Source organism: Magnolia sinica, chromosome 16, assembly GCF_029962835.1.
Source record: "Magnolia sinica isolate HGM2019 chromosome 16, MsV1, whole genome shotgun sequence".
Taxonomy (NCBI): domain Eukaryota; kingdom Viridiplantae; phylum Streptophyta; class Magnoliopsida; order Magnoliales; family Magnoliaceae; genus Magnolia; species Magnolia sinica.
In genome coordinates this window covers 66788417-66816285 of record NC_080588.1, presented here as the reverse complement: position 1 = coordinate 66816285, position 27869 = coordinate 66788417, and the positions used below count along the sequence as shown (strand labels likewise).

Sequence of the window (27869 nt, the reverse complement as noted above, 5' to 3'; positions counted from 1 at the left end):
ATCAGCTTGATCCAAAACTTTTGTGGCCCCTGAAATGTTTTCAATGGTCGACCATCATTCAACACTGTTTCCTGTAATGTGGTCGACTTGAGATTTGGATATACCACATTTTTGGAATCATACTTTAAAATTATCTTTAAAAATATATGAATGGCATGGATGAAAAAAGTACATCATGGTGGGGCCCACATAGCACCGACCACCAGCCATTGGCTGGGGTCGGGGAGTAGGCAATCCGTTTCCGCCTAATCCGATCCCTTCACGTGGTGTCACTAGGCAAGCCATGTGCACTTGCACGACCCCCAAAGTATTCACATCATACGTACACAGCTAAAGTAATCCTATAAGTCCATGCTGAAATTTTTTTTTTCCCATCATAATTACCAGGGCATATGGCACATCTGACTTACGAGAGAAAAAAGCTATAGAAAAAAGGTTGAGGGATGGAAGGAGAGGGTGGGCTAGACCTACATTAACGCCCAAAAGATGGGTGAGTCATTTCCACATTTTCTGGTGGGGTGGCCCACCTAAGCTGCTGCTTCTTTTTTCTTTTTCCTTTTTATTTTCTTCTTATTTTTAATATTTTTTTCAGCTGGTATCCTTACATGAGCAGGTGCAAAGTATATATGCATGGTATGGAAATTAAGGCGTTGTAGGTCCCACCCATTTGTATATGTATTATCCATGTCGTCCATCCATTTTAGGGCATGATCCCACAAATGAAGCTGAGCAAAAGCTTATGTGAACCATACCGTAGAAAACAACAGTGATTAAAAAATTTTTGAGGGCCACGAAAGTTTTAGATCAAGCTAATGTTTGCTTTCCTTTATCCAAGCCTGTTTCCTATGGTGTGGGCTACTTGAGCTTTGGATCTGCTTTATTTTTGGGCTCATGCCGTAATCAAAGTGAAGGGGTTAAACAGACTAACCACATAAATATAAAACACATACATCAAGGTAGGCCTCACAAGGGATAACTGATTAGCAGGGGCATCACGGAATCCGTTAATTCAATCTCTGATTATTCCCCATATGTTAAATCATTGTTTCCGGAATACACCAAAACTGCATTATTAGATAATCGTTTAATAGCAAATAACAAAACACAATGTAAAAACATGTAACCACACGCACGTACTACTCAAACCAACAACAACATAGCATTGTAAAAACATGTGACCAGACACATGACTTTCATTGATGCTGATTGAAATCGACAGTTCATGGAGCTTTCAAGGTGTCCCCCACGTCAATGACGAATCGATATCGTACATCTGCCTTCGCAAGCCGCTCCATGGCCGTGTTCACATAGTCCATTGGAACAACCTCAATGTCCGCTGTGATGTTGTGCTTGGCCGCGAAGTCGATCATCTCTTGGGTCTCTTTGATTCCTCCAATGCAACTTCCAGCCACCATCCTCCTCCCTTCAAAATCAGAACAATGGGGAAAATAGTAGATGCCTAGCCTATTAGCTTCGGGGGGGTTCATTGCACCAAACAATTATCATGAATCATGATATTTGGTGCAGCCAAATGCAGCCTTCACCAAATATTTGAATTACACATCAATAGGACTGTTAAAGACAGTGAAGGATGTTTACTTACCCGCAATCAGAGGGAAGACGTTTAGCTCGAGAGGCTTATCCGGTACACCCACCATAACCATCTTCCCACTATTCTTCAGCAGGTTGATCAACGCCACGATTGGGTGGACTGCTGAGACTGTATCGATGATACCGTCCAGAGTGCCCATGGCAGCCTACACCACAATAGACCCATTTAAAGTCAAATGGACAGTGAAGAGTGGTGGGACCCACTTACATTGCCCTTAAAATCAAGTGGGGCCCACTTCTAGTCATGGTCCTATTTTGATGTGGGTTAACTAATTTGTTGGGGTTGGGTCGACTCACCTGCATCTGGGCCGGGTCACGGCTGACCAGGAATGAGTCAGCACCAAGTCGTTCGATTGCTTCCTTCTCCTTGCTGGGGGATGTACTGATTACAGTGACCTTCAACCCAAAAGCCTTGGCAAACTTAACCGCTACATGACCGAGCCCACCCAGCCCAACCACTCCTAGATGCTTGCCTGGCTCACTGAGTCCGAAATACTTCATTGGGCTGTACACCGTAATACCGGCACAGAATAGCGGCACCGCCCCATCAAGCGGCAAGCTCTCGGGGAAGCGGATCACGAAGTTCTGATTGACCACCAGCATATCAGAGTATCCACCGTACGTCATAGTGCCATCGTGGTACGTGGAATTATAGGTGAACATCATCTTGGGACAATGGTTCTCCGAGCCTTCCTCACAGTCGGAGCATGATTTGCAGGATCCAACCATGCACCCGACGCCTGCCTTGTCTCCAACCTTGAAATTTGATACCTTTGGTCCTACTTGGTTCATTATACCAACGATCTCATGCCTGCAGGAACAGATCTATTACAGTAATTTTGATACCTTGGGCCCACTTGGGTCACTTTTGTTATTTTTGATAAGAGAGATTATAGGGAAACGGATTGGCTACTCCCCCTGCCACCAGCTCCCTGGCTGATGGTCGGTGCTCTGTGGGCCCCAACATGATCTATGTGTTTCATCCATTACGTTCATCCATTTTTACAGATCATTTTATGGCTTGATCCAAAAAATGAGAGGGATATAGATCTCGGGTCGACCACACCACATGAAAACAATAATGATTGGATATCCACCATTAAAATCCTCCTAAGGCCCACTATACTGTTTATTTGACATCCAATCTGTTGATTGGGTCATACAGGCACAGATGAAGAGAAAAAACGAAGATCAGCTTGATCCAAAACTTTTACGGCCCCCCAAAATGTTTTTAATGGTCGACCCTCATTCAACACTGTTTCCTGTAATGTGGTCTACTTGAGATTTGAATATACCTCATTTTTGAACTCATAGCGTAAAATGAGTAGTTATCTGCTAGATGAACCACAACTTGTTGTCCCAGCAGTTGGATTTGAGACCTCTCTCTCTCTCTCTCTCTCTCTCTCTCTCTCTCTCTCTCTCTCTCTCTCTCTCTCTTTATATATATATATATATATATATATATATATATGGAAAAGGTACCGGGCGCTCGACCTCGCGATAAGCTCCCGTGAGGTCGAGCGTGTGGGCCCCACCTTGATGCGTGTTGACCAACAACACCATGCATTTGATGGGTCCCCTCTAAATTATGGGATATCCCAAAAATCAACCGTTTACGGAACTCAGGTGGGCCATACCATCTAAAATCATGTGAAGACATTGTTAAAACATATAAAAGCACTTGGTGGGGCCCACCTGAGTTTTGAATGCTACTGAAACTTGGTCTGAACCCTCATCCAAGTGGGACACACATAATGGATGGGTTGGATTTGCAAACCACATCTCGGTGGGCCCAAAAAATGATTATAAATGTTTTAATGGTGCACGGCCCCTCCCCACTTCTGTATGTGGTGTGGCCCACACAAGTCACGGATTGACTTGATTTTTGAGACCTAGGCCCACGATGGAATGGTGCATTTGACTGATGGGGTAGATGTTCGAAACGCATCACGGTGGGGCCCACACAGCTCGACCTCATGGGACAGACTCGTGAGGTCGAGCGCATAGTACCTTTTCCCACATATATATGTGTGTGTGCGTGTGTGTGTGTGTGGATGTGTTTACATATATGAGATGTTTACATACATGCTTGTTTGGTAGATCCCGTCCAATTCTCATAAGCGTTATGATGGTTGGCACACCGACCGACGTCAATTGGAAATAATGCCAAAAGCACGAGTTAAACCGTGAGAAGAAAAAAAGAAGGTGGAGAAAAGGAAGCAATGTGGTGTGATATTTTTTCGAGTTGGAATATACTCCCAACGCCTTCCCTCTCTTTCCTTGTTGGGGCCCATTTTCTCCTTTTTATTTTTCTTTGTTCTGTTGCACAAGGTCTCCACAGGCTTCGATTGCCTTCTGTACACGTGTGTTTTATTCATGTTGTTCATCTGTTTCCTAATGAATTTTAGGGCATGATTCCACAAATAAAACAGATCCAAAGCATAATGAACCACACCACAGGAAACAATGGTGATTCAACACCCACCATTACAGGCTTCCTGGATCACAAAGGTTTTGGATCAAGCTAATATTTGTATTTTCCCTTCATCCAGGTTAGTGTGATCTTATCAACGGGTAAGATGGTAAATAAATATCAAGGTGGGCCCCTAGGAATATTTCAATGGTGGGTGTCATTATTCCACTGTTTCCAGTGGTGGTCTCGGCCACAATATCGAGATAGCGTCAGCAAAGCATGTTGAAAAGGGGTGCGGATTAGGTGCGGCCCCGGCCTCACCCAACATGGTGTGGGCCAGACTATTTGGCCATCCTTGATGTATGTGTAGTATATCCACGCAGGTTAACTGCTGCTAGCCTCACCTATCATGGTCTGGCCCTAACCATGCATGGGGTCCACTTTGATGTATGTGTAGTATATCCACACCCTCCATCGGTGTTGCCCGCTCAGATTGGGGCATGAGCCCAAAACTAAAGAACATACAAGTCTTACGGAAAATAGTAGTGATTGAATGCCCACCACTAAAAACTTTTCAAAGCATATGATAATGTTTATTTGCCATCCAACCGGTTGATAAGGTTATATAAATCAGGATGAATGACGCAGGGATGAACGTGATGAGGATAACTACTTCGAATCCACGGAGCTTCTCTGGACTCTTCACAGATACCTCTTAAATCCACGAGGAAAGAAAGCAGAAAATAGAAATAAATTCTAATAAATTCGAAATTGATTAATTGATGAATAAAAACGAGTTCACAACCCTTTAAATAGGGGTACCAAGCAATGAGAAAGAAATCAGAATCAAACTACAACTCAAACTCCTAGAATCCGTGACTTACTATAAATAGTAAACTTACTATTTATAGACGGCCGTGATGTCTACTAGTGCGCAAGGTTTTCGGCCAAAAATAATAAGTGTCCTATTTGGCTTCACCAAACCGTTCTCCTAATTATTCTAAGCTCTTTTCACGTTGAGCGTAATTCCTAAAGCCCGACGGATAAAGAGTTATAATCAAACTAAAACTTACTATTTATAGTAAAAATGAAATTAAAACAGGGAAACGACCATTGATCCAGGGGTTTTTTGCAATTTCGGGCTGCGCAACCCGGTATAGTAGGGTTGGTTGGCTAAAGTAGCTCGTTCTACCCCAAAATCATATATTTTACATCACATAACTCATTCCAGATTGTGAGATACGCCCGATCTAAGGTCCGACGGTCCGGATCACTTCTATCATCTACCGGGCCTTTTCAGATCCATCTTGGCCATGAAACTGTCTACGACCCACTCTACATCAATGAAGGGAAAAACCGAATATCATTTTCATTCAAAACTTGTGGCCCACAAGAAGTTTTTAATGGTCACTATTGTTTCTTGTAGTGTGGTCCACTTGAGATTTGGATTTACTTCATTTTTTTTTGTTTCATGCCCTAAAATGATCTAGAAAAATAAACCAATTGCATGTGTGGACTATACATCAGGGTGGGCTCTATAGTCATAGCCGCAAATAATCCACTCTACATTTAAGTAGTTGGCTTTATTATTATGGCCAAACTCTCAAAGCACCACCGGACCCAATCAAGTCTCAGGGCCTAACATGGTTCTCAAAATTCATTGAATCTACATCATAAAACACACACACACACACACACACACATCTGGTTATCCAAATTCATTGAATCTACGTCATAAAACACACACATCAAGGTGGGGCAAGGGTCACCCTACAACCTTTTTCGAATAATCCCCACGTATTAAATCATTGTTTCACGTGTTTGATTTATATTACCTTCTTCGACTAATCCCCATGTATTAAATCATTGTTTCCCTTGTTTGATTTATATTACCTTGCAGCCATGTTGACCCCTACAAACCAAAATTATTGAAAGATACCAATAGAATGTGATACTCATGTAGCCTTTAATAGCAATGAAAACCTAAGGAAAAAAGGGTCGTGTACCTAGCAAGAAGCCGGGCATATGTAGCAACAAAAAACAAGTGGCCAAACACATGACTATGTGGACAACGTAGATTCTGACTCAAACCAACGAAAACATAGCACCCTAAAAACTATATGACTGTTGGGCGACATGGATGCTGATTCAAATCAGCGGTTCACGGAGATTTCAAGGTATTCCCCACATCGATGACGAACCGGTATCGTACGTCCGCCTTCGCAAGCCGCTCCATGGCTGTGTTCACATAGTCCATCTGAATAACTTCAATGTCCGCTGTGATGTTGTGCTTGGCGGCAAAGTCAATCATCTCTTGGGTCTCTTTGATTCCTCCAATGACACTTCCGGCCACGGTCTTCCTACCTGCAAAATCAGAACAATGTCAGTGGGGAAAATAATAGATGGGCAACGATCTTCCAGCCCGTTCATTTGTGATCAGTGATGAAATTTTACAATTTTAAATATCATGATTCATGAAATTTGGTGCAGCCAAACGCAGCCTTCACTAAATATTTGAATTACATATTTATAGGACAGTTAAAGACAATTAAAGGATGTTTACTTACCGAAAAGCAGTGGGAATACCGGTAGCTCAAGAGGCTTCTCTGGTGCACCCACCATAACCAGCTTCCCATTAGTCTTCAGCAGGCCTATCAATGGCAGGATCGGGTGGACAGCGGAGACCGTATCGATGATACCATCCATGGTGCCCATGGCAGCCTACACCATAAAATATGAAACGAATAAATCATCACCGTATAATGTTAACTGGGTCATAATTACATGACCTTTTCAATCCTTACAACAGATTGCTAAGTAAATCATTGCCATTTTAATCGAAGAACGGTGGGCCCCACTTACATGACCCTTAAAATCAAGTGGGGCCCACTTCCAGTAGTCATGGTTCAATGTTGAATAGGGCTGTATATCGAGCCGAGTCAAGTCCGAGGTGGGCCAAGCTTGGCTCGACTCGTTCATGCTATACTCGAGTTCACCCTTGCGCTCAACATTGAAGCTCGGCTTGTTTGTCAAAGCTGTCGAGTTAAGCTAGTGGTTCGAGTCCAGTCAAGTTTCTCTCTAGTCGAGCTTCTTCATATGTCAATTTATTATGTTTTTGGCTAAAAAATACAAAGAGAGGGAAAGAAAGAGAAGGAATGGGACGGTAGGGTTGGGTGGGGTTTTTTCATTTTAACTTTTTTTTTTTTTTAAGTTATATATATATATATATATATATATATATATATATATATATATATATATATATATATATATAACTTGGCTCGAACTCAACCCGAGCTTTAGAAAATAAGCTTGACTCGCCCCAAGTTGGCCTTTCAAGCCGAGTCAATCCGAGCTGACTCAGAAGTGAGTTGATCGAGCTTTTCGAGCTAGCTCTACTCATGCACAGCCCTGATTTTGATGTGTGTGGGTTTTTGGATAGACTGAAACACGCATGCATGGCCATGTTAGTCACACGAACCCTGACTCACCAGCATTTGGGCCGGGTCACGGCTGACCAGAAATGAGTCAGCACCGAGTCGTTCGATTGCTTCCTTCTCCTTGTTAGGGGATGTACTGATTACAGTGACCTTCAACCCAAAGGCCTTTGCAAACTTAACTGCTACGTGACCGAGTCCACCGAGCCCAACCACTCCTAGATGCTTGCCTGGCTCACTGAGGCCGTAATACCTCATCGGGCTGTACACTGTAATACCGGCGCACAATAGCGGTGCGGCCCCATCAAGTGGCAAGCTCTCGGGGAAGTGGATCACAAAGTTCTGATTGACCACCAGAAAATCGGAGTATCCACCGTACGTCATAGTGCCATCGTGGTACGTGGAATTGTAGGTGAGGATCATATTGGGACAGTAGTTCTCCGAGCCTTGCTCGCAGCTGGAGCATGATTTGCAGGATCCAACCATGCACCCGACGCCCGCCTTATCTCCAACCTTGAATTTTGATACATTGGGCCCCACTTGGGTCACTATACCGACGATCTCGTGCCTGCAGGGACAGATGGTTTACATTAATTTCTGATGCTTCTTTAAATGATGATCAGGTGGGTAGGGTCTTTAAATCCTTCTTTAAATGATGATCAGGTGGGTAGGATTTGATTCGAAAATCGGATGAGTCAACTTAGTGAAATTTCAAGTGGGGTCCCTGTGGAACGAAAGCGGATTGGCTGGTGTACCCACATCACCGATGTGGCTGGTTTGCTGACGTCACTAAGTTATGTGGGTCTCATCATGAGGTATGTGTTATATCCCAGCCGTCCTTTCATTTGGAGAGCTTGTCGCAAGTCTTGAAATAAAAAATAAGACAAATCCAAAGATCAAGCGGACCACACTGCAAAAAGCAGTGGAGGATTCAAAATCTATCATTGAACTTTTTTGGGGGTCACGGAAGTTTTGGAACTATACGATATTTGTTTTTCCCTTTCATCTAGGTTTGTGTGACCTTATGAACAGATTGGATGGAAAATAAACATTATGATGGGCCCTACTAATTATAGGATAGCTTTAGGTTATTGATCTATAACACGGTTTTCACGCATTAGAGGGACCACGTACATCACGCGAGAACAGTGATGGCGAGAGCTACTTGGCTGCGGTTCCGGAGCCAGCGATGGGGAGCGGATTTGGTGAGACCAGGGATCCACCTTGGGTGGGACCCCTGAATGTGGGGGCTCACAGTGATGAATGTACCTTAAATCCATACCTTCGGTTCAACCGTTTTGAAAGCTCATTTTAGGTATGATCTAAAAAATGAAGCAGATATAAATCTTATGTGTACCATGCCATTAGAAATAGTAATGATTGAATCCCCACCATTAAAAGCTTCATGGGGTCACTGAAATGTTTATTTTCCATCCAACCAGTTGGTAAGATCAAAAGATTGGGATGAAAATACTACACAAATATCAGTTTGATCCAAAACTTTTGTGGCCCACAAAAAGTTTTAATGGTCGATTACCACTGTTTCATGTATTATGGTCCACCTGAGATTTGGATCTGCTTCATTTTTTTATCATGCCTTAAAATGAGCTTTCACCATGGATGGATGGTGTGGATGTAGTTACATACATCACAGTAGGCCCCACAACTAGGGTCCCAACCAGTGGATCTCGGGTCTCACCTACAGGAAACAGTGGCACCTCGGGTCTCATCTGTTTTTCCGGATTAATTTAAGCCATGGTCCCAAAACTTAAATAGAAAGAAATTTTAGGTGACCACGCTACAGGAAATAGTGGTTACTGAGTATTAAAAACTTTTTGTGGCCACAAATTTTTTGAATTAAACTGATATTTATATTTCTTTTAATCCACGTATGTTTGACCTTATCAGCAGGTTAGATGGTCAACAAACATTATCATGGACAGTAGGAAGTATTAAGCAGTGTGTAGTTTTCTACGGTGTAGTTCACCTAAAATTCGTATCTGGGACCATATCCTAAAATATGGCATTGCCGACTGCCGGGGTACTGCCTTCCATTTAAAATAGACGTTGCTTCGGTGCACCCGAAAAGCCTCTTGAGTTGGCGGTCCTGGGACTGTGAAGCCCACCATGGTGTATGTGTTTCATATCTATGCCGTTCATCCATTTGCTAGCTCAGTTTTAAGATATGGGCCCAAAAATGAAGCAATTCCAAATCTCATGTGAACTACACCACAGGAAAAGTGTTGGATCTAGCTGATATTTGTGTTTTCCCTTCATCCATTCCAGCATGCTTGTGTCACCTTATTAATATGGATGGCAAATAAGATAGATTCATGGCCATCCAGAAGGTGCCACTGATCGGAGATCCTGACCTTCCAATCATGTGGTATGGATTGGGTTGCACTTATAAAAGGTGGATGATGGAGAAGTTAACAGTTACCTTTCACAAGGAGATAAAAAGCTTTTCTTGCCAACACAGTTGGCTCTGCACGTGTGCTTGCTTATTATAAGGGAGAGGGGATAAAGGGTCGTTCCATATGCTAGTGAAGCACACGTGTGAAATATCCAAGCCATTCATTGGCCCAGTTTTCCCTCTTTTGGACCATCCAGACACCATTTAGCGGTTCAGATCATGTTCAAAGTGAGTGGGCCTCACCAGTGAGAATAACCTTTTTGATATCCCCTTGCGCGAATCGCCTCTTCATTTTATATTCCCTTTCTAAAAACAACAGAGAACGGCGTTAAGACGATCTTACCCTGGGAGCAAGGGGTAGACGGAATTTCCCATATCGTTTCTAACGGAGTGAAGATCCGAATGGCAGATTCCGCAGTAGAGTATCTTGAGCGTGACATCATCATCGCCGTTCGCCCTACAAATACATCAAAAATCAGATTAAAATATTTTCTATTTAAAAAGTCTTTGGCATGCATTAACTTTTATCATTCACTCGGTCGGTAAAGATCCCACGAAAAATAAGACACGTGTCCAGTGCCCAGACACTTTCACCACGAAAGAAAAATAAAGTATCGGGCGCGGAGTTGGTGGATCCAGGGCGGGTGGGGACGTCTGAATGTGGGGCACACCATGATGTATGTGATTACATCATCCATGCCGTCCATCTATACTGAAAGCATATTTTAGGGCGTGAAAAGAAATAAATAAGTAAAAAATGAAACAGATCCAGATGTTAGATGAACAATAGTAAATGAAACAGAGGTAATTGACCATTAAAAATTTCTTGAGGTTCATCAAAACTTTGGATCAAGATGATGTTTGTGTGATCTCTTCGTTTAGGTTTTTGTGACCTTATCAATAGGTTGGATGGCAAATAAATATTCTGTTAGAATCTATGAAGTTTTTATCGGTGGGATTCAATCATGACGGCTTCCTCTGGTGTGGTCCACCTAAGATTTGGTCAGCTTTATTTTTGAGCTCATGCCCTAAAAATGTGCTTTCAAAATGGTTGGACGGTGTGGATTTAAGACATACATCCATGTAAGCCTCACAGGGTCCTTCGTGGATCCGGGAATCCACCGAAACCGCGCCCAAAAAGTATCTAGCTGACTGGGATTCGGCAACAATGAATGTTAGGAAAGTACACGAGTAATTTCATAATCTCTTTTTACTAATCTAATGGGATACGTTCACTTTATGACGCCAAACAATAGTGCAATCTGAAAATTTTAAAACCCTTTCAACGGTTGCATGTGTAACGTATATGTCACCGGACTCATTTTATTGGGCACATGGCCCACTAATGATGTCCCAAAACAATTAGATTATTAGTTGCATCATTATAATTATTTTAATATGATGATCACCAAGTTTGGTGGGCCCTACCATGATGTGTCATATGTTCACATCGATCTTTTTATTTTGCAAAATCACTTTAGGGCATGAGACCGAGCATCACGGTGGGGCCCACACAGCTCGACTTCCCATGAGGTTGAGCTGTGTGGGCCCCACCGTGATGTGTGTCAATTATCCCAATACTCAGTTGCACACCAGTTCTCGTGAGTTTCCATGAGCCCAAAATCTGAACGGTCGTTGAAGGTTTCATGGGGTGCCACATCACATGGACCGTTCGGATTTTAGGCGTACGACACGTATGGAAAGGTGTGCACGTGCGCATGGAAGGATGCCTCTGTGCATGTATATCATAGGGGTGGAAAATACCAAAAATTAAGAAGAGAGAGATGATCTCGTTGCACTAAAAACACATATAAAAGAAAATACAAGAAAAGAAAAGAAAAGAGGTTAGGAGAGGCCCAGAACAATGAGAGAGAGCATAGAAAATACCGAAAAACTCACGAAAAATAAGAAGAAAAATTACAAAGAAACTAAAAGAAGATCTCATTCAATTAAGAGAGAGAATAGAAATACGAAAAATACCCACCAAAAATAAAAAGAAAGATCTCATTACAATAAGAACACGCAAAAAGAAAAGAAATGAGGGTTCCAAAAAAATTAAGAAGAGAGAGAGATCTCATATACAATACCAAAAATACCCACGAAAAGAAAGAACAAGAATTCCAAAGAAAACAAAGAGAAATGTCTCATTGCAAAAGAAAAGGAAAGGAAAAAGAAGAAAAAGGGTAATGAGTAATACCTTCTAGAGAATTTGAAAGGGGAGAGGACTCCAGAAGAGTCTCTTGCAGCCCACCCAAAAGCTTTCTGAGGGTGTTCTTCCTCTGGAGATTTCGACATTTCTCTTTTCTTCCTTTCAGGGAGAGAGAGAGACAGAGAGAGAGAGAGAGAGAGAGAGTGTGTGTGTTGTGTAGCTGTGACATGATGCCAGGCGCCTTTTAAATATGAGGGGGGCGGATGTATAGAAATTAAAAAAGTTTGGTTCCGTCTCCTGACGTCTACACATGATGCCAGGCGCCTTTTAAATATGAGGGAGGCGGATGCATAGAAATTAAAAAAGTTTGGTTCCGTCTCCTGACGTCATTACTGACGTTAGCAGTCGTTCGATACTCTGGCTTCGCTGGACTCCTTGATACGTAGGCCGTGCGCACCAGAAATGCCACCGTGGCAAATATTGACTGGAAGTGGATTGGCTGGTGTACCACACACACCACCAACCTAGCTGGTGTGGATACGTGTCGTGCGAAGACGAGCGCTGACGCTCCACTAGCTCCGAGTTATACGAAGGGTTCAAATGATATCAAAGTTACTTGCCAATGATGATCTATTTATCATATCCACCCTGTTCATCTATTTTTTCAAGATCATTTTAGATCTTTATTTCAAAAATAAGTCATATCCAAAGCTCAAGTGGACCACACCATAAATAACAATGAGACAATGATTCTCACAATTAAAACCAACATAGGACTCACCATAGTATTTATTTTACATCCAAACTGTTTATAAGATCACGAGCAAACATAAATAAAGAAAAAAACAAATATAATATTGATCTGAAAGTCCTGACCCCCGAAAGGATTTCAGTGGTAGATGTTCAATCCCCTACTACTGTTTTTACAACGTCGTCCACTTGAGCTTTTGATCTTTCTTATTTATAGTCTCTAGCCATGCCACCAGCATGCCAAGCGGACGAACGGTTACCACGAGCTCATAAGTAGGCAGACGGTTGAGATATAACTCATACCTTAACATGGGACCCGCAGGACTTGGTGACATCAACACGCCAGCCAGATTGGTGGTGTGTGGTACACCAGCCAATCAGCTTCCATATTGACTCATTCTAATCAGATTAAATAGATTGATTTGTTGAACAAGCAGATTCGTTAGCACTTGTCCGACCATCCTGACCACTGATTCGCAGGCACTTGTATCTTGCATCAAGACCGTTGGATTTTTCAGCTTTAACCGTCCAATAAATATCCTCCGTCTGACAGTTAGGTAATAAAATAAGCATACTTATTTTTTCATGGTACATTTAAAAGCACCAATATCTTGTACGGTTTAGTTTTAATTTCTGGCTAACTTTGATGTCTGTATTCTGTATCCACGCCATCCATCTGATGTATGTAAGCATGGATAAAACACATATACCATGTTAGTGCCCATAGCACCGATCAGTACTGATATCACTTTCAAATTTAAGTCCTTGTGTTACACTTCAAACCTCTGGCCTGCATATAACACGGGTGCATTTGGCATTTTCATTGGGCAGCATCATGAGTTATAAAAAACCCACTAACTATTTACATGCAATTCACATCTGGTTTTGGAAATATAACTGTAACATTTATTTCTATAAAATCATTTTATTTATTTCGCTTCCTCCATCTCTAAGGATCCAACTAGGGCCACATTCATAGCGATGGGACTACCAGAGCTGTCCATGTTTTCATCTCTATCACATACACACCATCAACAATAACTCACATGAGGAAATGAGGTTGTGTAAATTTTAAAGGTAGCCATGTTTATACTTCTTTATCGGTAATGCATCTGTACCCATATTTATACCCATGTCAGGCCTAACATAGTGACACATACCCATATCCAATAGATGTTGGGTGTCCATTATGATATTAAGTACTCATTTAAATTTTATTATTTAAAAAGAATATTAATGTACATATTTATTGCGCACACGTGGCACATCACTCACCGTCCATTAGACTTTGCCATAATATCAAAGCTTCTCTCTTCCAGTTTCAATTTCCTTCTTGAGGTATTATACATTCTTGAATGTATGCCAACTCATGCCTCAAATGGTCTGCCTCATGATAATGGGATACCCTAAAAATCAAGACTAACAAATCATCAAGTGGGAAACCACCCAAAACCTTTAAATACATTTTGCAGCTAATATGATGGTTGGATCAGCTTGAAATTTGTGTGCCCCATTTTTATGGTAGGGCTTGTTTGCTAGCAGTGGCCCCACACACAAAGTGTTGCGTAGCGACCTTAACATTGTAGGGTGTTTACATTAATTTTAATGAGAGTTGAGATTCTATAAACATTCATATACATGATGTAATTTTAATGAGAGTTGACAAAAATTACAGTTGATGCATCCGTATTTTAGGGAGCTCATATCGGTACTTCTTAGATGGTTCAATTCTTACACACTACTTATGATCGGTCAGAAATCTCGTACAATAGGTCTGTTGGATTTTTCCCATAACAATTATTATTTAATATTTTATTAATTTGGATTCTTGTTAAACCCCAAGTTGTTGTCTGTCACTCGCCGTTTGTGAGAAAAACCCTTGATTCTTAGACAATAATAAGAAAGCTCTGATATACAAAAAAAAAATAAAATAATTAAATAAATATATATATATATATATAGCTTATTAATAAATATGAACGAAAGTAGAAAATGCAACCACACGCATGACTTGGTAGGCTACATAGATGCTTATTCATATCTCCATTCCTCGAGCTTTCAGGATGTTTGCCACGTTGATGTCGAACCGGTACCACACATCCGCATTTGCAAGCCGCTCCATGGTTGCGTTCACACAGTACATTGGAACAACATTAATGTCAGCCATGATGTTGTGGTTGGCGACAAAGTCAATCTTCTCTTCGGTCTTTTTGATCCCTCCAATCGAACTTTCTGCTACGGTCTCTCTCAATGGAAAATCAGAACCTCTTGAAAAAAGTTGCGGGGTTGCAATGCCAGTAGGGCAATTAATAGATGGGCCACGTTCTTTTAGCCAGTTCATTTGTCGGCGATGAATATTCGCAGTGTTTGATGCATCGGGTATTAGTTTTGTTGGGGATTTGTGCTGCGAAATCACACAGATCTAGATCTAGATCTAGGATAACAATCCAATGGCACCAAGCAAACACAAGATAACACACAGATTAACGTGGAAAACCCTTTCAGAAAAAAATCACAGCATAAAGCGACAGAATTTCACTATGAAAATAGAAATTACAAAGAGAAATGACCTACCCGATTTGAACAACCTCGAATCTCACATTTGCTACACCATTTAGAAATCCTAAAACCCTTTTAAGAACCCTTGAAAAACTTTTAAAATGCCTTAACATTAATTAGAAAAGCCCTAGAGACCCCTATTTATAATTTAAGAAACACCTCTTACGCACTTTCCTAAAAACCTACTCAAATTTATGCAGTCCGTACAAAATCCGCGCAGTATTTGTGTATCCCTCGACTAGTCAAGCCAGGGCCTCGACTAGTTGAAGGACCCCTTCGACTGGTCGAGCTTGACCCTTGACTGGTCGAGCAGCCCCCTCGACCGGTTGAGCAGTGCGGTCAGATTAAACAGATTTAAGACATCTGTATTACAATAATCTCCACCATGTCTTCAATCTTCAAACGTGCAGCTATTTAACATCTTCTCTTATCTCTGCATCACATTATAGCTTCTCGTGTACACTTCGTCTTTCTTTTTCGCCATCGCCAAGCCCAGAGAAGTTGCACAGAACTTGAAATTCTCTGTAGGAACGTTCTATGTGAGCATGCCTGCCGAATCAGAATCCACGTGCCCAACCACCTTTGATCCTGTCTTCTCAAAAGGAAGGATGTAGTTTTCTTACCATCTCACCGCTACCCAATATTGCTTGCTGGGGTATTTGCTCACAATACTGATAGCCAGTGAAATAACCGGTCTAATTCAGATCATGACATGCACTGCCAACCACATTCGAATAAAGCTCATGAGATATATCTTGCTTTTCCTCATCTGTTTTGGGATAAGTCTCGAGAAAAACTTGAGGAAAGACGCTTAGGGAATGCTTTCCGGCTTTGGTTGGTCCATCACATCGTTGATCAATACCTACCCAAGGTATTCTGCTTGAGATAATCAAAGTCTACTCCTCTTCTAGTCTCAATGCTGAGAACCATCTTTGCAGCCCCCTGATCTTTCATCCTGAATGTCCCACTTAATCAAGTCTTTAGTACATTGATTTCAGATATGTTATAATTGACGATCTACATGTCATTAACATATAATACCTGACTCACCATGAAGGAATCAAACCACTTGCTTAGGCGATAAGTCGTACCACGACCTCCTGCAAACTCTTTTTCTTAGCCCTTTTAACTTTTAACTACTCTGTTTGCTTCATGTAGATCTGCTCTTCCAATTTCCCATACAGAAGTACAGACTCCACTTCCATCCTTCCAACTCAAGATCATATTGACCAACCAACGCCAATCACGAATCTAGTAGACACCTGCTATACCGTCGGCACGAATATCTCTGAGAAGTCGATCCATTCTCTCTGAGCATAATCCTTCGCTACCAACCTTGCTCTATACCTATGTTGTATCTTCCTGAAGATCCATATGCATCTAACTATTTTTCAGCCCACTGGAAGCTCCACTAGCTCCCGTGTATCGGTATGGTACAATGAGTCCATCACATCGCCCATAGTCATCTTCCACTTCTCAGCATCAGGCTCACCTAGAGCTATCTGAATAGAAGATGGATCCCCTGTGATATTAGAGTCGTCCATGTACCTCGCTAATATCCTGCGATTATGCTGTGTGATTCTTCTCACATGTGGTTGCTCCACCTGCCCTGTATCTCTTTCCGTGTGTCTCAGCCTTCCTGCCTTGCCCGCTCATGTAGCCATACCCAGCATGCCACACATGTGTAGAGGTAGAATCCACTACAGTCATTGCAATTCCACCTTTTGAAGTGCTACCGATCAACCTGTACATGTTACCGAGTCATTGCGCTTTTATGATTATCCATGCCCCCTTAGATACCTTAAGAGCACCATCAATACCTGTAACTTGCAGCTCATTGCCTCAAGTACACCAAGAGAAATCAGATTCTTCTTCAAATCAGGAACGTGCCTAACATCAGTCAAGGTACGCTCCAGCCCATTAAATATCTTGATGCGCACCATACCAACGACCACAACATTACAGGGAATGTGATCACCCACAAACACCTGTCCACCATCGCATTCCCTGTAACTAGTGAACCAACTCCGATGAGGAGTCATGCGAAAAGATGCCCCTGTGTGTAGCATCCACTTGTACTTACGATCATCGTATGGTCGTCTGATCGTAGACACAGACAAAATATCACCATCACATCCACTCGATCCATCTGACGTGGCAGCATTGACCTCCTTGTACGAAGCATCAGAACCTTTTTTCTTAGATTTAGGATTTGTACAATCCTTCTTTATATGTCATTCCATCCCACAGTTCCAGCACTTTACCCTTCCTTTACCTTTACCCTTGGATTTGGATCTAAAACCTGAAGAATCTGTACCTTGTTTAGAATTCCTACCCCTTGTAAGCAGTGCATCAGAAGATATCTCCATGTCGACGTTAAGCTTTCTCATAGCCTTCCCTTGAAGGGCTGAGATAATAATGTTAACACTCAAGGTTTTATTCGTAGAGCACATTGTGTCCTTGAATGACTTATAAGATACCGGAAGAAAATTCAACAACATACATGCTTGTTCTTCATCTTTCATCACTTCCTCCATATTTAGTAATTTGCGAACCATTTTATTAAAGTTGCTGATGTGAGCCTCCAGATTTCCACCCTCTGCTATCTTGAAGTTATACCACTGCCGCTTCAAGTGAAGGCAATTTTCATAGGATTTTTTCGCATAAACATCCTCTAACTTCGCCCATAACTTAGCCACAATTTTCTCCCTCATGATGTTATAGAAAACCTCTCATCCGTGAGACATAAATGGGTCGATGATAAAGCTTATCAAGAGTATTACATTTATCATCAGTCATAGTAGACTTTCACTCCTCAAGAGCACCATCTTCGCCTTGCTTAATTAAGGAACTGATCATCTTAACCTTCCATAACTCAAAATTATTTTTCCTTGAGTACTTCTCAATCTCATACCTAGTGCTCGCCATTATGATTAATCGCTCATATTCAGATCTGTGCCCCAATGATTTCTCTGATACCACTTGTTGGGGATTTGTGCTGCAGAATCACACATATCTAGATCTAGGATAGCAATCCAATGACACCAAGCAAACAGAAGACAATACATAGATTTAACATGGAAATTTCAGAAAAAAGCCACGGCACAAAGTGACAAAATTCCACTATGAAAATAGAAATTATAAAGAGAAAAGACTTACCCGATTCGAACAACCTCAAATCTCACCCTTACTATACCCTTTAAAAACCCTAAAACCCTTTTAAGAACCGTTGAAAAACCTGTAAAAAGCCTTAGCATTACTTAGAAAAGCCCTAGGGACCCCTATTTATAGTTTAAGACACACCCCTTACGCATTTTCTAAAAAACCGACTCAAATTTACGCAGTCCACACAAAATCCACGTAGTATCTACGTAACCCTCGACTAGTCGAGCCAAGGCCTCGACTGGTCGAACGGCCTAGGACTCCAAAAAACTTTGCCGCTGGACTTCGAGTCGAGCAAGCCTCGACTAGTCTAGCAGCCCCCTCAACCGGTTGAGCAACGCGGTCAGATTAAATGGATTTAAGACATCTATATTACAACAAGTTTCGGTCGGGTTTCGTTGCTCCAAACAAATATCATGATTCATGATATTTGGTGCAACCAAAATCAGCTGCCTTCACCAAATATTTGAATTATACAAGGCTATAAGAAGTTCAGTTACAAAAAAAAAAAAAAAAGCAGAGGGAATACCAATAGCTCAAGGGGCTATCCGGTGCTCTTACCGTAGACCAGCTTTCCATTAGTCTTTAGCAGGCCGATCAACGACAGGATTGATGATACCATCCATAGTGCCCATGTTGGGAACCGTAGAAGCACACATAAATGAATCAAGCAAAGTACTCTAATCACACAACTAAATTCAAACACTAATAAATCGAATTTTACATGAAATAAGCCACATGAGGCATATCATGCTTTTCTTCATATATTTTAAGACACTATTTTGAAGTGAGCCGCGTGGAAAACGCTAACTGCTTTGCCTTGTCCATCCCATACTTCATCTATACCTTTTCAAGGATTCAATCTAAAATAACTATAGCCTGCTCATCTTCCTGTATCTGTGTATATCAATGCTCCTGTATCTATGTATATCAATGCCGATAACCCTCTTTACAGTCCCTAGATCTTTCACTCAAATATACCTAATAACCAGTGTTCGAGTTGTCGGTATCACTACAAGTTTCGCTGGCCGGGGATAAAGATATTATATCGTTATCGCCGCCGATAATATCGCTGATAACCAGAAATGCAGGAAAACGTGGGGGAAACATGGAGAAAATAGTGAAATTTTTCAGTGAAACTCCAGGACATGCCTAAATATACATATTTGCATATTTAGGAATTAAAAAAATTACATAATGAATGCATTACATAATAAGTTTTCATTTGATGGAGCCCATTTTAATGTGTTGTATATCCATGTCCATCCATCCATTTTTCTGGATCATTTTAATGCACAATCCCACAAATGAAGTTGATCCTAATCTTATGTGGACCATACCATAGGAAACAGTGGTGATTGACCATTGAAAACTCTTGGTGGGCCACATTAGTTTTGGTTCAAACTTAATTTACTTTTTTTTTTGTTCCTCCGAGTTTATCATACCTTATTGATGGTTCGAAGGGTTAACAAAACAATACAGTGGACCTAGCAAGTTTTCCAAAGATAGGGATGGGTGGAACCCTGACCATGGGCCCACCTTAATGTATGTGTTGTATATCTACACGATCCATCCTTTTTGCCAACTCGTTTGAGCACACGGCCCAATAATGAAGTAGATTCAAATCTCAGGTGGACCACACCATGAGAAAAACATACACATGAGCTTGATCCAAAACTTTTGTGGCTCTCGAGAGGTTTTCAGCACTAGGCAGTCGGTCCCCACTATTTCCTATGGAGTGGTTCACGTGGGCATTCAATCTGTCCCATTTTTGGGCTCATCACATAAAATGATTTTTCAAAATGGATGGACAACGTGGATAAAAATCATACATCACGGAGGGCCTCACAGCTAAGGTGTTGTCTGGGCTGTACCCAATCCGCTTCCCTTTGCCAATTCGCGGGATGCATACTGCTTACTAACGCTGCCAGTAAAGAGGTGCTACTGGTCAATGCTCCTTGGGCCGACCATGATATATGTGTTATATCTAAACCATCCATCCATTTGGCGAGATTGTCTTAAGGCTTGGGACAAAAAATAAGACGATCTAACTATCAAGTGGATAACACAACAAAAACCAGTGGGGGATTGAAAGTCTACCATTGAAACCCTTTTTGGGGTCACAGAAGTTTTGGATCAATATGAAATTTGTTTTTCCTCATATTTGTGACCTTATGAACAGATTGGATGTAAAATAAACGTTATGGTGGGTGGTGGGCCCTAAAAATTGTTTAACGGTGAAAATCATTATCTCCGCTGCTATTTATGGTGTGGTACAGATGATCTTTGGATATGATTCATCTTTTGCATAATGCTCTAAAATGATATCTAAAAATAGATGAATGGTGTAGATATAATAAATACATCACTGTAGGGCCCATGTAACTTTCCAGCCAATCCGCTTCCTCGGTACGCAACCGTGTCTTCATGGTTTTTTTTTTTTTTTTTTTTTAACACGAAAATATCAGGGCGAGAGGATTTCTCGCTGAGGGGTTTTTGACCGAGGGTTTCGAAACTCTAAATCAGACCCAAATCGAGGGGAAATCCGGCAAAATTTCATATTTTTCATTGAAATTGCCACATCGATATTCCAATTGGAAAAAAGAGGGAAATATGTAGGTTTTTCTTACCTACCAGGGCTATCGATCGAGGCCAAAGGGATTTTGTTCTTCCGAGTTCCGATCAGGTACGAAAATCGTGAAATTGAAGTTTTTTTCCCCTTTATTTCAACCACACCACGCCAATATTCTCGACAAGAACCCATTTTTATTAATGAAATCACCGAAAAATGGGTTCTTGCTGAAAATTTCATCGATATTCTGTAGAGAAACAAAAACTTGGGGTTTCGATGTCGCCAGTGCAGCGACACTGATATTATCGGCGATAATATCAACAAATCGTCAACAACACGAACACTACTGATAACTGATTCTTCAATAACTTGATCTAAAACATGTTGTGACTAGAGAGAAGCATGTCAGCGACGTACAATACAAGGACAATGAATTTTCCATCACCAAGTGTCCTGTGATAGACACAATGATCATATTCACTCCTGATAAACTTCTGACTCACTATGAAAGAATCAAACTTTTTCTACCACAACCTAGGCAACTGTTCAAGTCGTATAATGACCTCTTTAACATACAAATCCTGTTTTATGCCATTGTATTTCGTAACCTTATGGTTGTTTCATGTAGTTATTTTATTTCAATTCCCCATCCAGGAAGGCAATCTTCACATCCATCTGTTCCAGTTCAAGATCATATTAGGCAACCAACCCCAACACAAATATGATAGATACTTTCTTTACCACTAAATATCTATGTGAAGTCAACACATTTTCTCTTAGTATATCCTTTCGTTATCAACCTTGCCTTATACCTATCTTATTTCTTCTGGAAGATCCACTTGTACCTGATCACTTTACGGTCATCGGGAAGCTTCACTAGCTCTCACGTCTCAATCTTGTACAAGGAGTCAATCTCATAATCTATCGTTGTTTTCCATTTTTAGACATCTGGCTTATCAAGAGCCTCTTGAAGAGTAGACAGATCCCCCTCATCTGTAATGAGAGCAAATGCGATATTTATGACATCATTGTGTCTTGTCGATAACATGGGATGCCACGACAGATTCTTTCTCATAAGGGGTTGCTCCACCTGCTCTTGTACCTCTGTTTGCATATTTATACATGCTCGTGTCTCACATCTTTTTCTAATTGAACGTTCATAACCAACTTTTTTGGTTCCATATACTCATCTTTACAAACAAGGATTCTTCGTCGAATTTGACATCATGACTAGGAATGATTTTTTGTGTGACCCCGTCATATAGGATGTACCCCTTCACAATATCATTAAAGCGGATAAATATATACTTTAGTCATTTGGTCTAGCTTATCTCTCTCAACTGACAGTACATGAGAGTAAGCATCGTAACCAAATACTCGTAGTCTTGATTAGTCTACTTGCTAACCAGTCTATACTTACTGTAATTTAAATCACAACAAACCATTAATGACTAAAAGAATTTCTTAAATCAAACCAGAGTTAATCAGTTCAGTTTAAATCAAACCTGTAGAAGCTCCCATCACGCCACAAGCTTCACCTCTTAGCCCTAGCTAAGGGATTTAGCCTAACATAATCATAGGTAAAAGAAGAAAAATAAAGAAAAAATACATAAAAATTTCAAACACTTTTCTCTCCGCCTCTCTTTCTCTATCTAACGTCCCCTATTTAAGCACACCCCCTTCTCCACGTTTGGCACTCTTTTTATAGCTTTTGGAATGGTGGAAATCGGATTTGGGAAGCTATCGCACACGCAGCGAAAGCCTTTTCGCAGCTAAGTTCGGGGCTTCATAACTCTCGCGTTCCTTGCGTTATTCCTGTAAAATAAACGTCTCTTGGAAGTATTTTGGCTGGCCTACACGATGGACGGTTTAGATCTACCATATGATCAAAGATGGTGGGCCACAACTGCCTGGAAAATCTGATTTCGCGGACGTGCGTAGCCTTTCGCACGTCCGGCGCTGACGTGATCGGTGGGCCCCACAGAGGTATTTTCAGGAAAATCCACCCCGTCCATTAGATTCAGGACGAAATTTCAGTTAAGAATGGATGGTTTTGAACGTCCATTGACGCGGCCCAGAGAAGAAATCACCCCAAAAATCATTTTGAACGTCGCAGGACCGCCTGTTTGTGGCCTCTGTATCGTACACGTGTGTTTGCATGAGTCCAAAAGTTCAGCAAGGTTTTGTAGTAGTCGAGGCCCTCTACACGATGGACGGATTGGATCATCCGGACAGGCCATGGATGGGGCCCACTAGCGTCCGTAAAAACGGACAGCGTCCGTCCGTTTCAACAGCTTAAAACGGCAACTGCCGTGTTAGGAAGAAGACGCGAGTCAGCAGCGCTGACCCGCTTTAGTGGATTCGGTGCAGCTCGCGGCAGTTGTGTACCTTATGTACATGCTGTATATACGGGGCCCACTGTAATGTATATGCAAGATCTGATCCATCCATTTGTTTCCTCATCTTATTTAAATCGCCGAGACGAAAGTTGAGACAGTTCCAGATATCAGGTGGGCCCAGAATCAACGGTTTATGGGCTGATCTGTCAGTTGGAGCACTTTCATAGTGATCCGAGGGCTGAAATTTGATATGTACGGTTAATTTATGGCCCTCAGGCCATGTATGAAGTTTTGAGCCAATCAGATGGCGAGAACTATATGATCTTACATTTTTTACCAATTTCGGGCCTCTTTAACGTGAATGGCTTGATTTTCTCGGATCCCTGGTGTGTAATTCCATCGATCTTGGTCCCCTGGAGTCTGTCCCTTGCCTTGGGTGTCATCAGAGCGTCAAATCCATGGTTTAAGCACCCTTTTTCAGTTCATGCTTGTAAATACACTCTGCACCACAAACACGATTAAATCAGGCTATTAAACGGTATCATGCTTATAAATCCATGCAATAAATGGGTCTGATATGCAATATTTGACCCTCAACAATCGTCTTAAGGCTTGGGACAAAAAATAAGACGATCTAACTATCAAGTGGACAACACAACAAAAACCAGTGGGGGATTGAAAGTCTACCATTGAAACCCTTTTTGGGGTCACAGAAGTTTTGGATCAATATGAAATTTGTTTTTCCTCGTATTTGTGACCTTATGAACAGATTGGATGTAAAATAAACGTTATGGTGGGTGGTGGGCCCTAAAAATTGTTTAATGGTGAAAATCATTATCTCCGCTGCTATTTATGGTGTGGTACAGATGATCTTTGGATATGATTCATCTTTTGCATAATGCTCTAAAATGATATGAAAAATAGATGAACGGTGTAGATATAATAAATACATCACTGTGGGGCCCATGTAACTTTCCAGCCAATCCACTTCTTCGGTACGCAACCGTGTCTTTAAGGTTTTTTTTTTATTTTTAACACGAAAATATCAGAGCGAGAGGATTTCTCGCTGAGGGGTTTTTGACCGAGGGTTTCGAAACTCTAAATCAGACCCAAATCGAGGGGAAATCCAACAAAATTTCATATTTTTCACTGAAATTGCGACATCGATATTCTAATTGGAAAAAAGAGGGAAATATGTTTCTTACCTACCAGGGCTATCGATCGAGGCCAAAGGGATTTTGTTCTTCCTAGTTCCGATTAGGTACGAAAATCGTGAAATTGAAGTTTTTTTTCCCTTTATTTCAACCACACCACGCCGATATTCTCGGCGAGAACCCATTTTTATTGATGAAATCACCGAAAAATGGGTTCTCGCCGAAAATTTCACCGATATTCTGTAGAGAAACGAAAACTTGAAGTTTCGGTGTCGCCAGTGCAGCGACACTGATATTATCGGCGATAATATCGACAAATCGTCGACAACACGAACACTGCTGATAATTGATTCTTCAATAACTTGATCTGAAACATGTTGTGACTAGAGAGAAGCATGTCAGCGATGTACAATACAAAGACAATGAATTTTCCATCACCAAGTGTCTTGTAATAGACACAATGATCATATTCACTCCTGATAAACTTCTGACTCACAATGAAAGAATCAAACTTTTTCTACCACAACCTAGGTGACTGTTCAAGCCGTATAATGACCTCTTTAACATGCAAATCCTGTTTTATGCCATTGTATTTCGTAACCTTATGGTTGTTTCATGTAGTTATTTTATTTCAATTCCCCATGCAGGAAGGCAATCTTCACATCCATCTGTTCCAGTTCAAGATCATATTAGGCAACCAACTGTTTACACCCCAAGTATAGGGTTGTGATGTAGTAATAAACTCGGTGAGACCGAGGTCGAATCCCAAGGGACTGATACTTGTACGTTACCTAAAACTAGGTAGAAATAGAACTAGTCTAAGATGAAACCTAATTCAAATATAAATTGATGAATAATGGTGAGAGATTTAATATAAAACTTAAGAAATTTAGAGGTGGAAAACTAGGGATTCAGAGGATCTACTTGTAGAGATCAGGGAGATCTTATGCCTGCATCAAGAATCATGGAAATTAAACTGAACTTACTTGATCTAGTTTTCATGAGATGAAAGGTATATGAATTAGAATGAATTCCATCACCAAACCATGCCCAGGAGACAAAGCAAACAACAGAATTAAACTAATTACTAACCAATCAATCAATGTATGAAGGTTAGGGAGGGTACCGTCATCCAACCATGCCCAGGAGATGATGGTGAAAAATAGGGCTTCCTGACGTCATACACATAAAAGGAAAGGAACATGCTCAAAGTCATCGCAGACCCATTGTAATTTTAGTCACAACAGACCATTAAAAACTAAAAAAAACATTCCCTTAATTAAAACCAAAATCAACATCAATTCAGTCTAAACAAAAGGCACAGCAAAAGTCTCCCATCACGCTACAGGCTTCACCTCTTAGCCCTAGCTAAGAGGTTTAGCTAATCATGGCCATGATTTAACTCACCTCTCAATTTACAATCAGGATAAGGAGAAGAAGAAAAAAAAACTGTTAAATAGCCCTACGTCCAGCTCCACGTCCAACCTCCACGGCTGCCCTAAATCATCTCCTCCCCTTCTCTCATGTTTACAACCTCCTTTTATAGCTGCTGGAAGGCTGGAGTCGGTGGAAAAGTCGCAGCAGGAAACGGAGTGGAACTTTTCTCATCCAAGTTTTGGTATCTCAAAACTTACCACTTTCCTCGCTCAATTTTTAAAGAAACACCGTCTCTTAGGACGTTTTTGAGTGCTCTACATGATGGACGGTTCAGATTTACCATATGATGAAAGATGGTGGGCCACAACTGCCTAGAAATTCAGATTTTTGCAGATGTACGAAAGCTTTCGCACCTCTTCGCTGTCGTGATCGGTGGGCCCCACAGAGGTATTTTTAGAAAAATCCACACCGTCCATTAGATTTATGACGAAATTTCAGTTAAGAATGGATGGTTTTGAACGTCCATTGACGCAGCCCAGAGAAAAAATCACGCTAAAAATCATTTTGAACGTCGCAGGACCGCCTGTTTGTGGCCTCTGTATCGTGCACATGTGCACGTATGGGTGTAAAATTTCAGCATGATTTTGTAGTATTTGAGGCCGTCTACACGATGAACGGCTCGGATCCGTCGTACAGGTGATGTGTGGGTCCCGCAGTCGTCCGCAAAAAGGGCCAGCAGTCGTTCGTTGCGTAGCTGAAAACGGAGACTTCCGTTTCTGTGAAGGTTGCCGCTGGCACGGGCGGGCGTTGGTCCAGTGCGGCTCGCGTACATGTACCCGTGCAATGTACACACCTCATATACGGGCCCCACTATGATGTGTTTCAAAAATTTGATCCATCCATTCATTTTCTCATCTTATGTAAACCGTCGAGACCAAAGTTGTGACAGTTCCAAATATCAGGTGGGCCCCAAATTAAAGATTAATAGGATGATTTGTCTGTTAGGCTACTTTCCGAGATTTTCAATGGTTGAAATTTAATATGTACGGTTAATTTGTGGCCCCCATCACATGTATGAAGTTTCGTATCATTCGGATGGCGGGAACCCTGTGATCTTGCATTCTGGACCATTTTCGGACCTTTTTAATGTGAACGGCTTGATCTCCTCGGATCCCTGGCATGTAAATCCGTTGATCTCAGTCCTCTGGAGTCTGTTCCTTGCTCTGGTGACTTCGGAGTGTTAAATCCATGCTTTTAGCATCCTTTCTAGTTTAAGCTTGTAATTGCACCTTGTATCATAAACACGATTACAACAGGCCGTTAAACAGTATTATGTTCATAAATCCAGGCAATAACTGGGGTCTAATATGCAATATTTGACCCTCAATAACAACCCCAACACAAATATGATAGATACTTTCTTTACCACTAAATATCTATGTGAAGTCAACACATTTTCTCTTAGCGTATCCTTTCGTTATCAACCTTGCCTTATACCTATCTTATTTCTTCTTGAAGATCCACTTATACCTGATCACTTTACGGTCATCGGGAAGCTTCACTAGCTCTCACGTCTCGATCTTGTATAAGGAGTCAATCTCATAATCTATCGTTATTTTCCATTTTTCGACATCTGGCTTATCAAGAGCCTCTTGAAGAGTAGATAGATCCTCCCCATCTGTAATGAGAGCAAATGCGATATTCATGATATCATTGTATCTTGTCGATAACCTGGGATGCCACGACAAATTCTTTCTCATAAGGGGCTGCTTCACCTGCTCTTGTACCTTTGTTTGCATATCTATATATGCTCGTGTCTCACATCTTTTTCTAATTGAATATTCATGACTAACTTTTTTGGTTCCATATGCTCATCTTTACAAAACAAGGATTCTTCGTCGAATTTGACATCACGACTAGGAATGATTTTTTG

General features: G+C 41.3%; 1 protein-coding gene across 4 annotated transcripts in view; it reads right to left on the bottom strand.

Annotated features, from left to right (window-relative positions):
• Positions 1-947: 947 nt before the first annotated feature.
• LOC131229330 (probable mannitol dehydrogenase) overlaps positions 948-27869 on the bottom strand; it is an 86607-nt gene continuing 59685 nt past the window's right edge. The window contains exons 1-5 of one of the 4 annotated variants that reach the window (XM_058225266.1): positions 12072-12224; positions 10218-10331; positions 7516-8029; positions 6592-6745; positions 5861-6388 (exon numbers count right to left, since the gene is read on the bottom strand). In XM_058225266.1, the coding sequence (XP_058081249.1) occupies positions 6186-6388; positions 6592-6745; positions 7516-8029; positions 10218-10331; positions 12072-12169 (1083 nt within the window). In that variant the 5' untranslated portion in view covers positions 12170-12224 and the 3' untranslated portion in view covers positions 5861-6185. Of the gene's footprint in view, positions 1424-5860; positions 6389-6591; positions 6746-7515; positions 8030-10217; positions 10332-12071; positions 12225-27869 lie in introns of those variants that run through there. The other 3 variants (XM_058225269.1, XM_058225267.1, XM_058225268.1) reach the window with 3 other exon arrangements.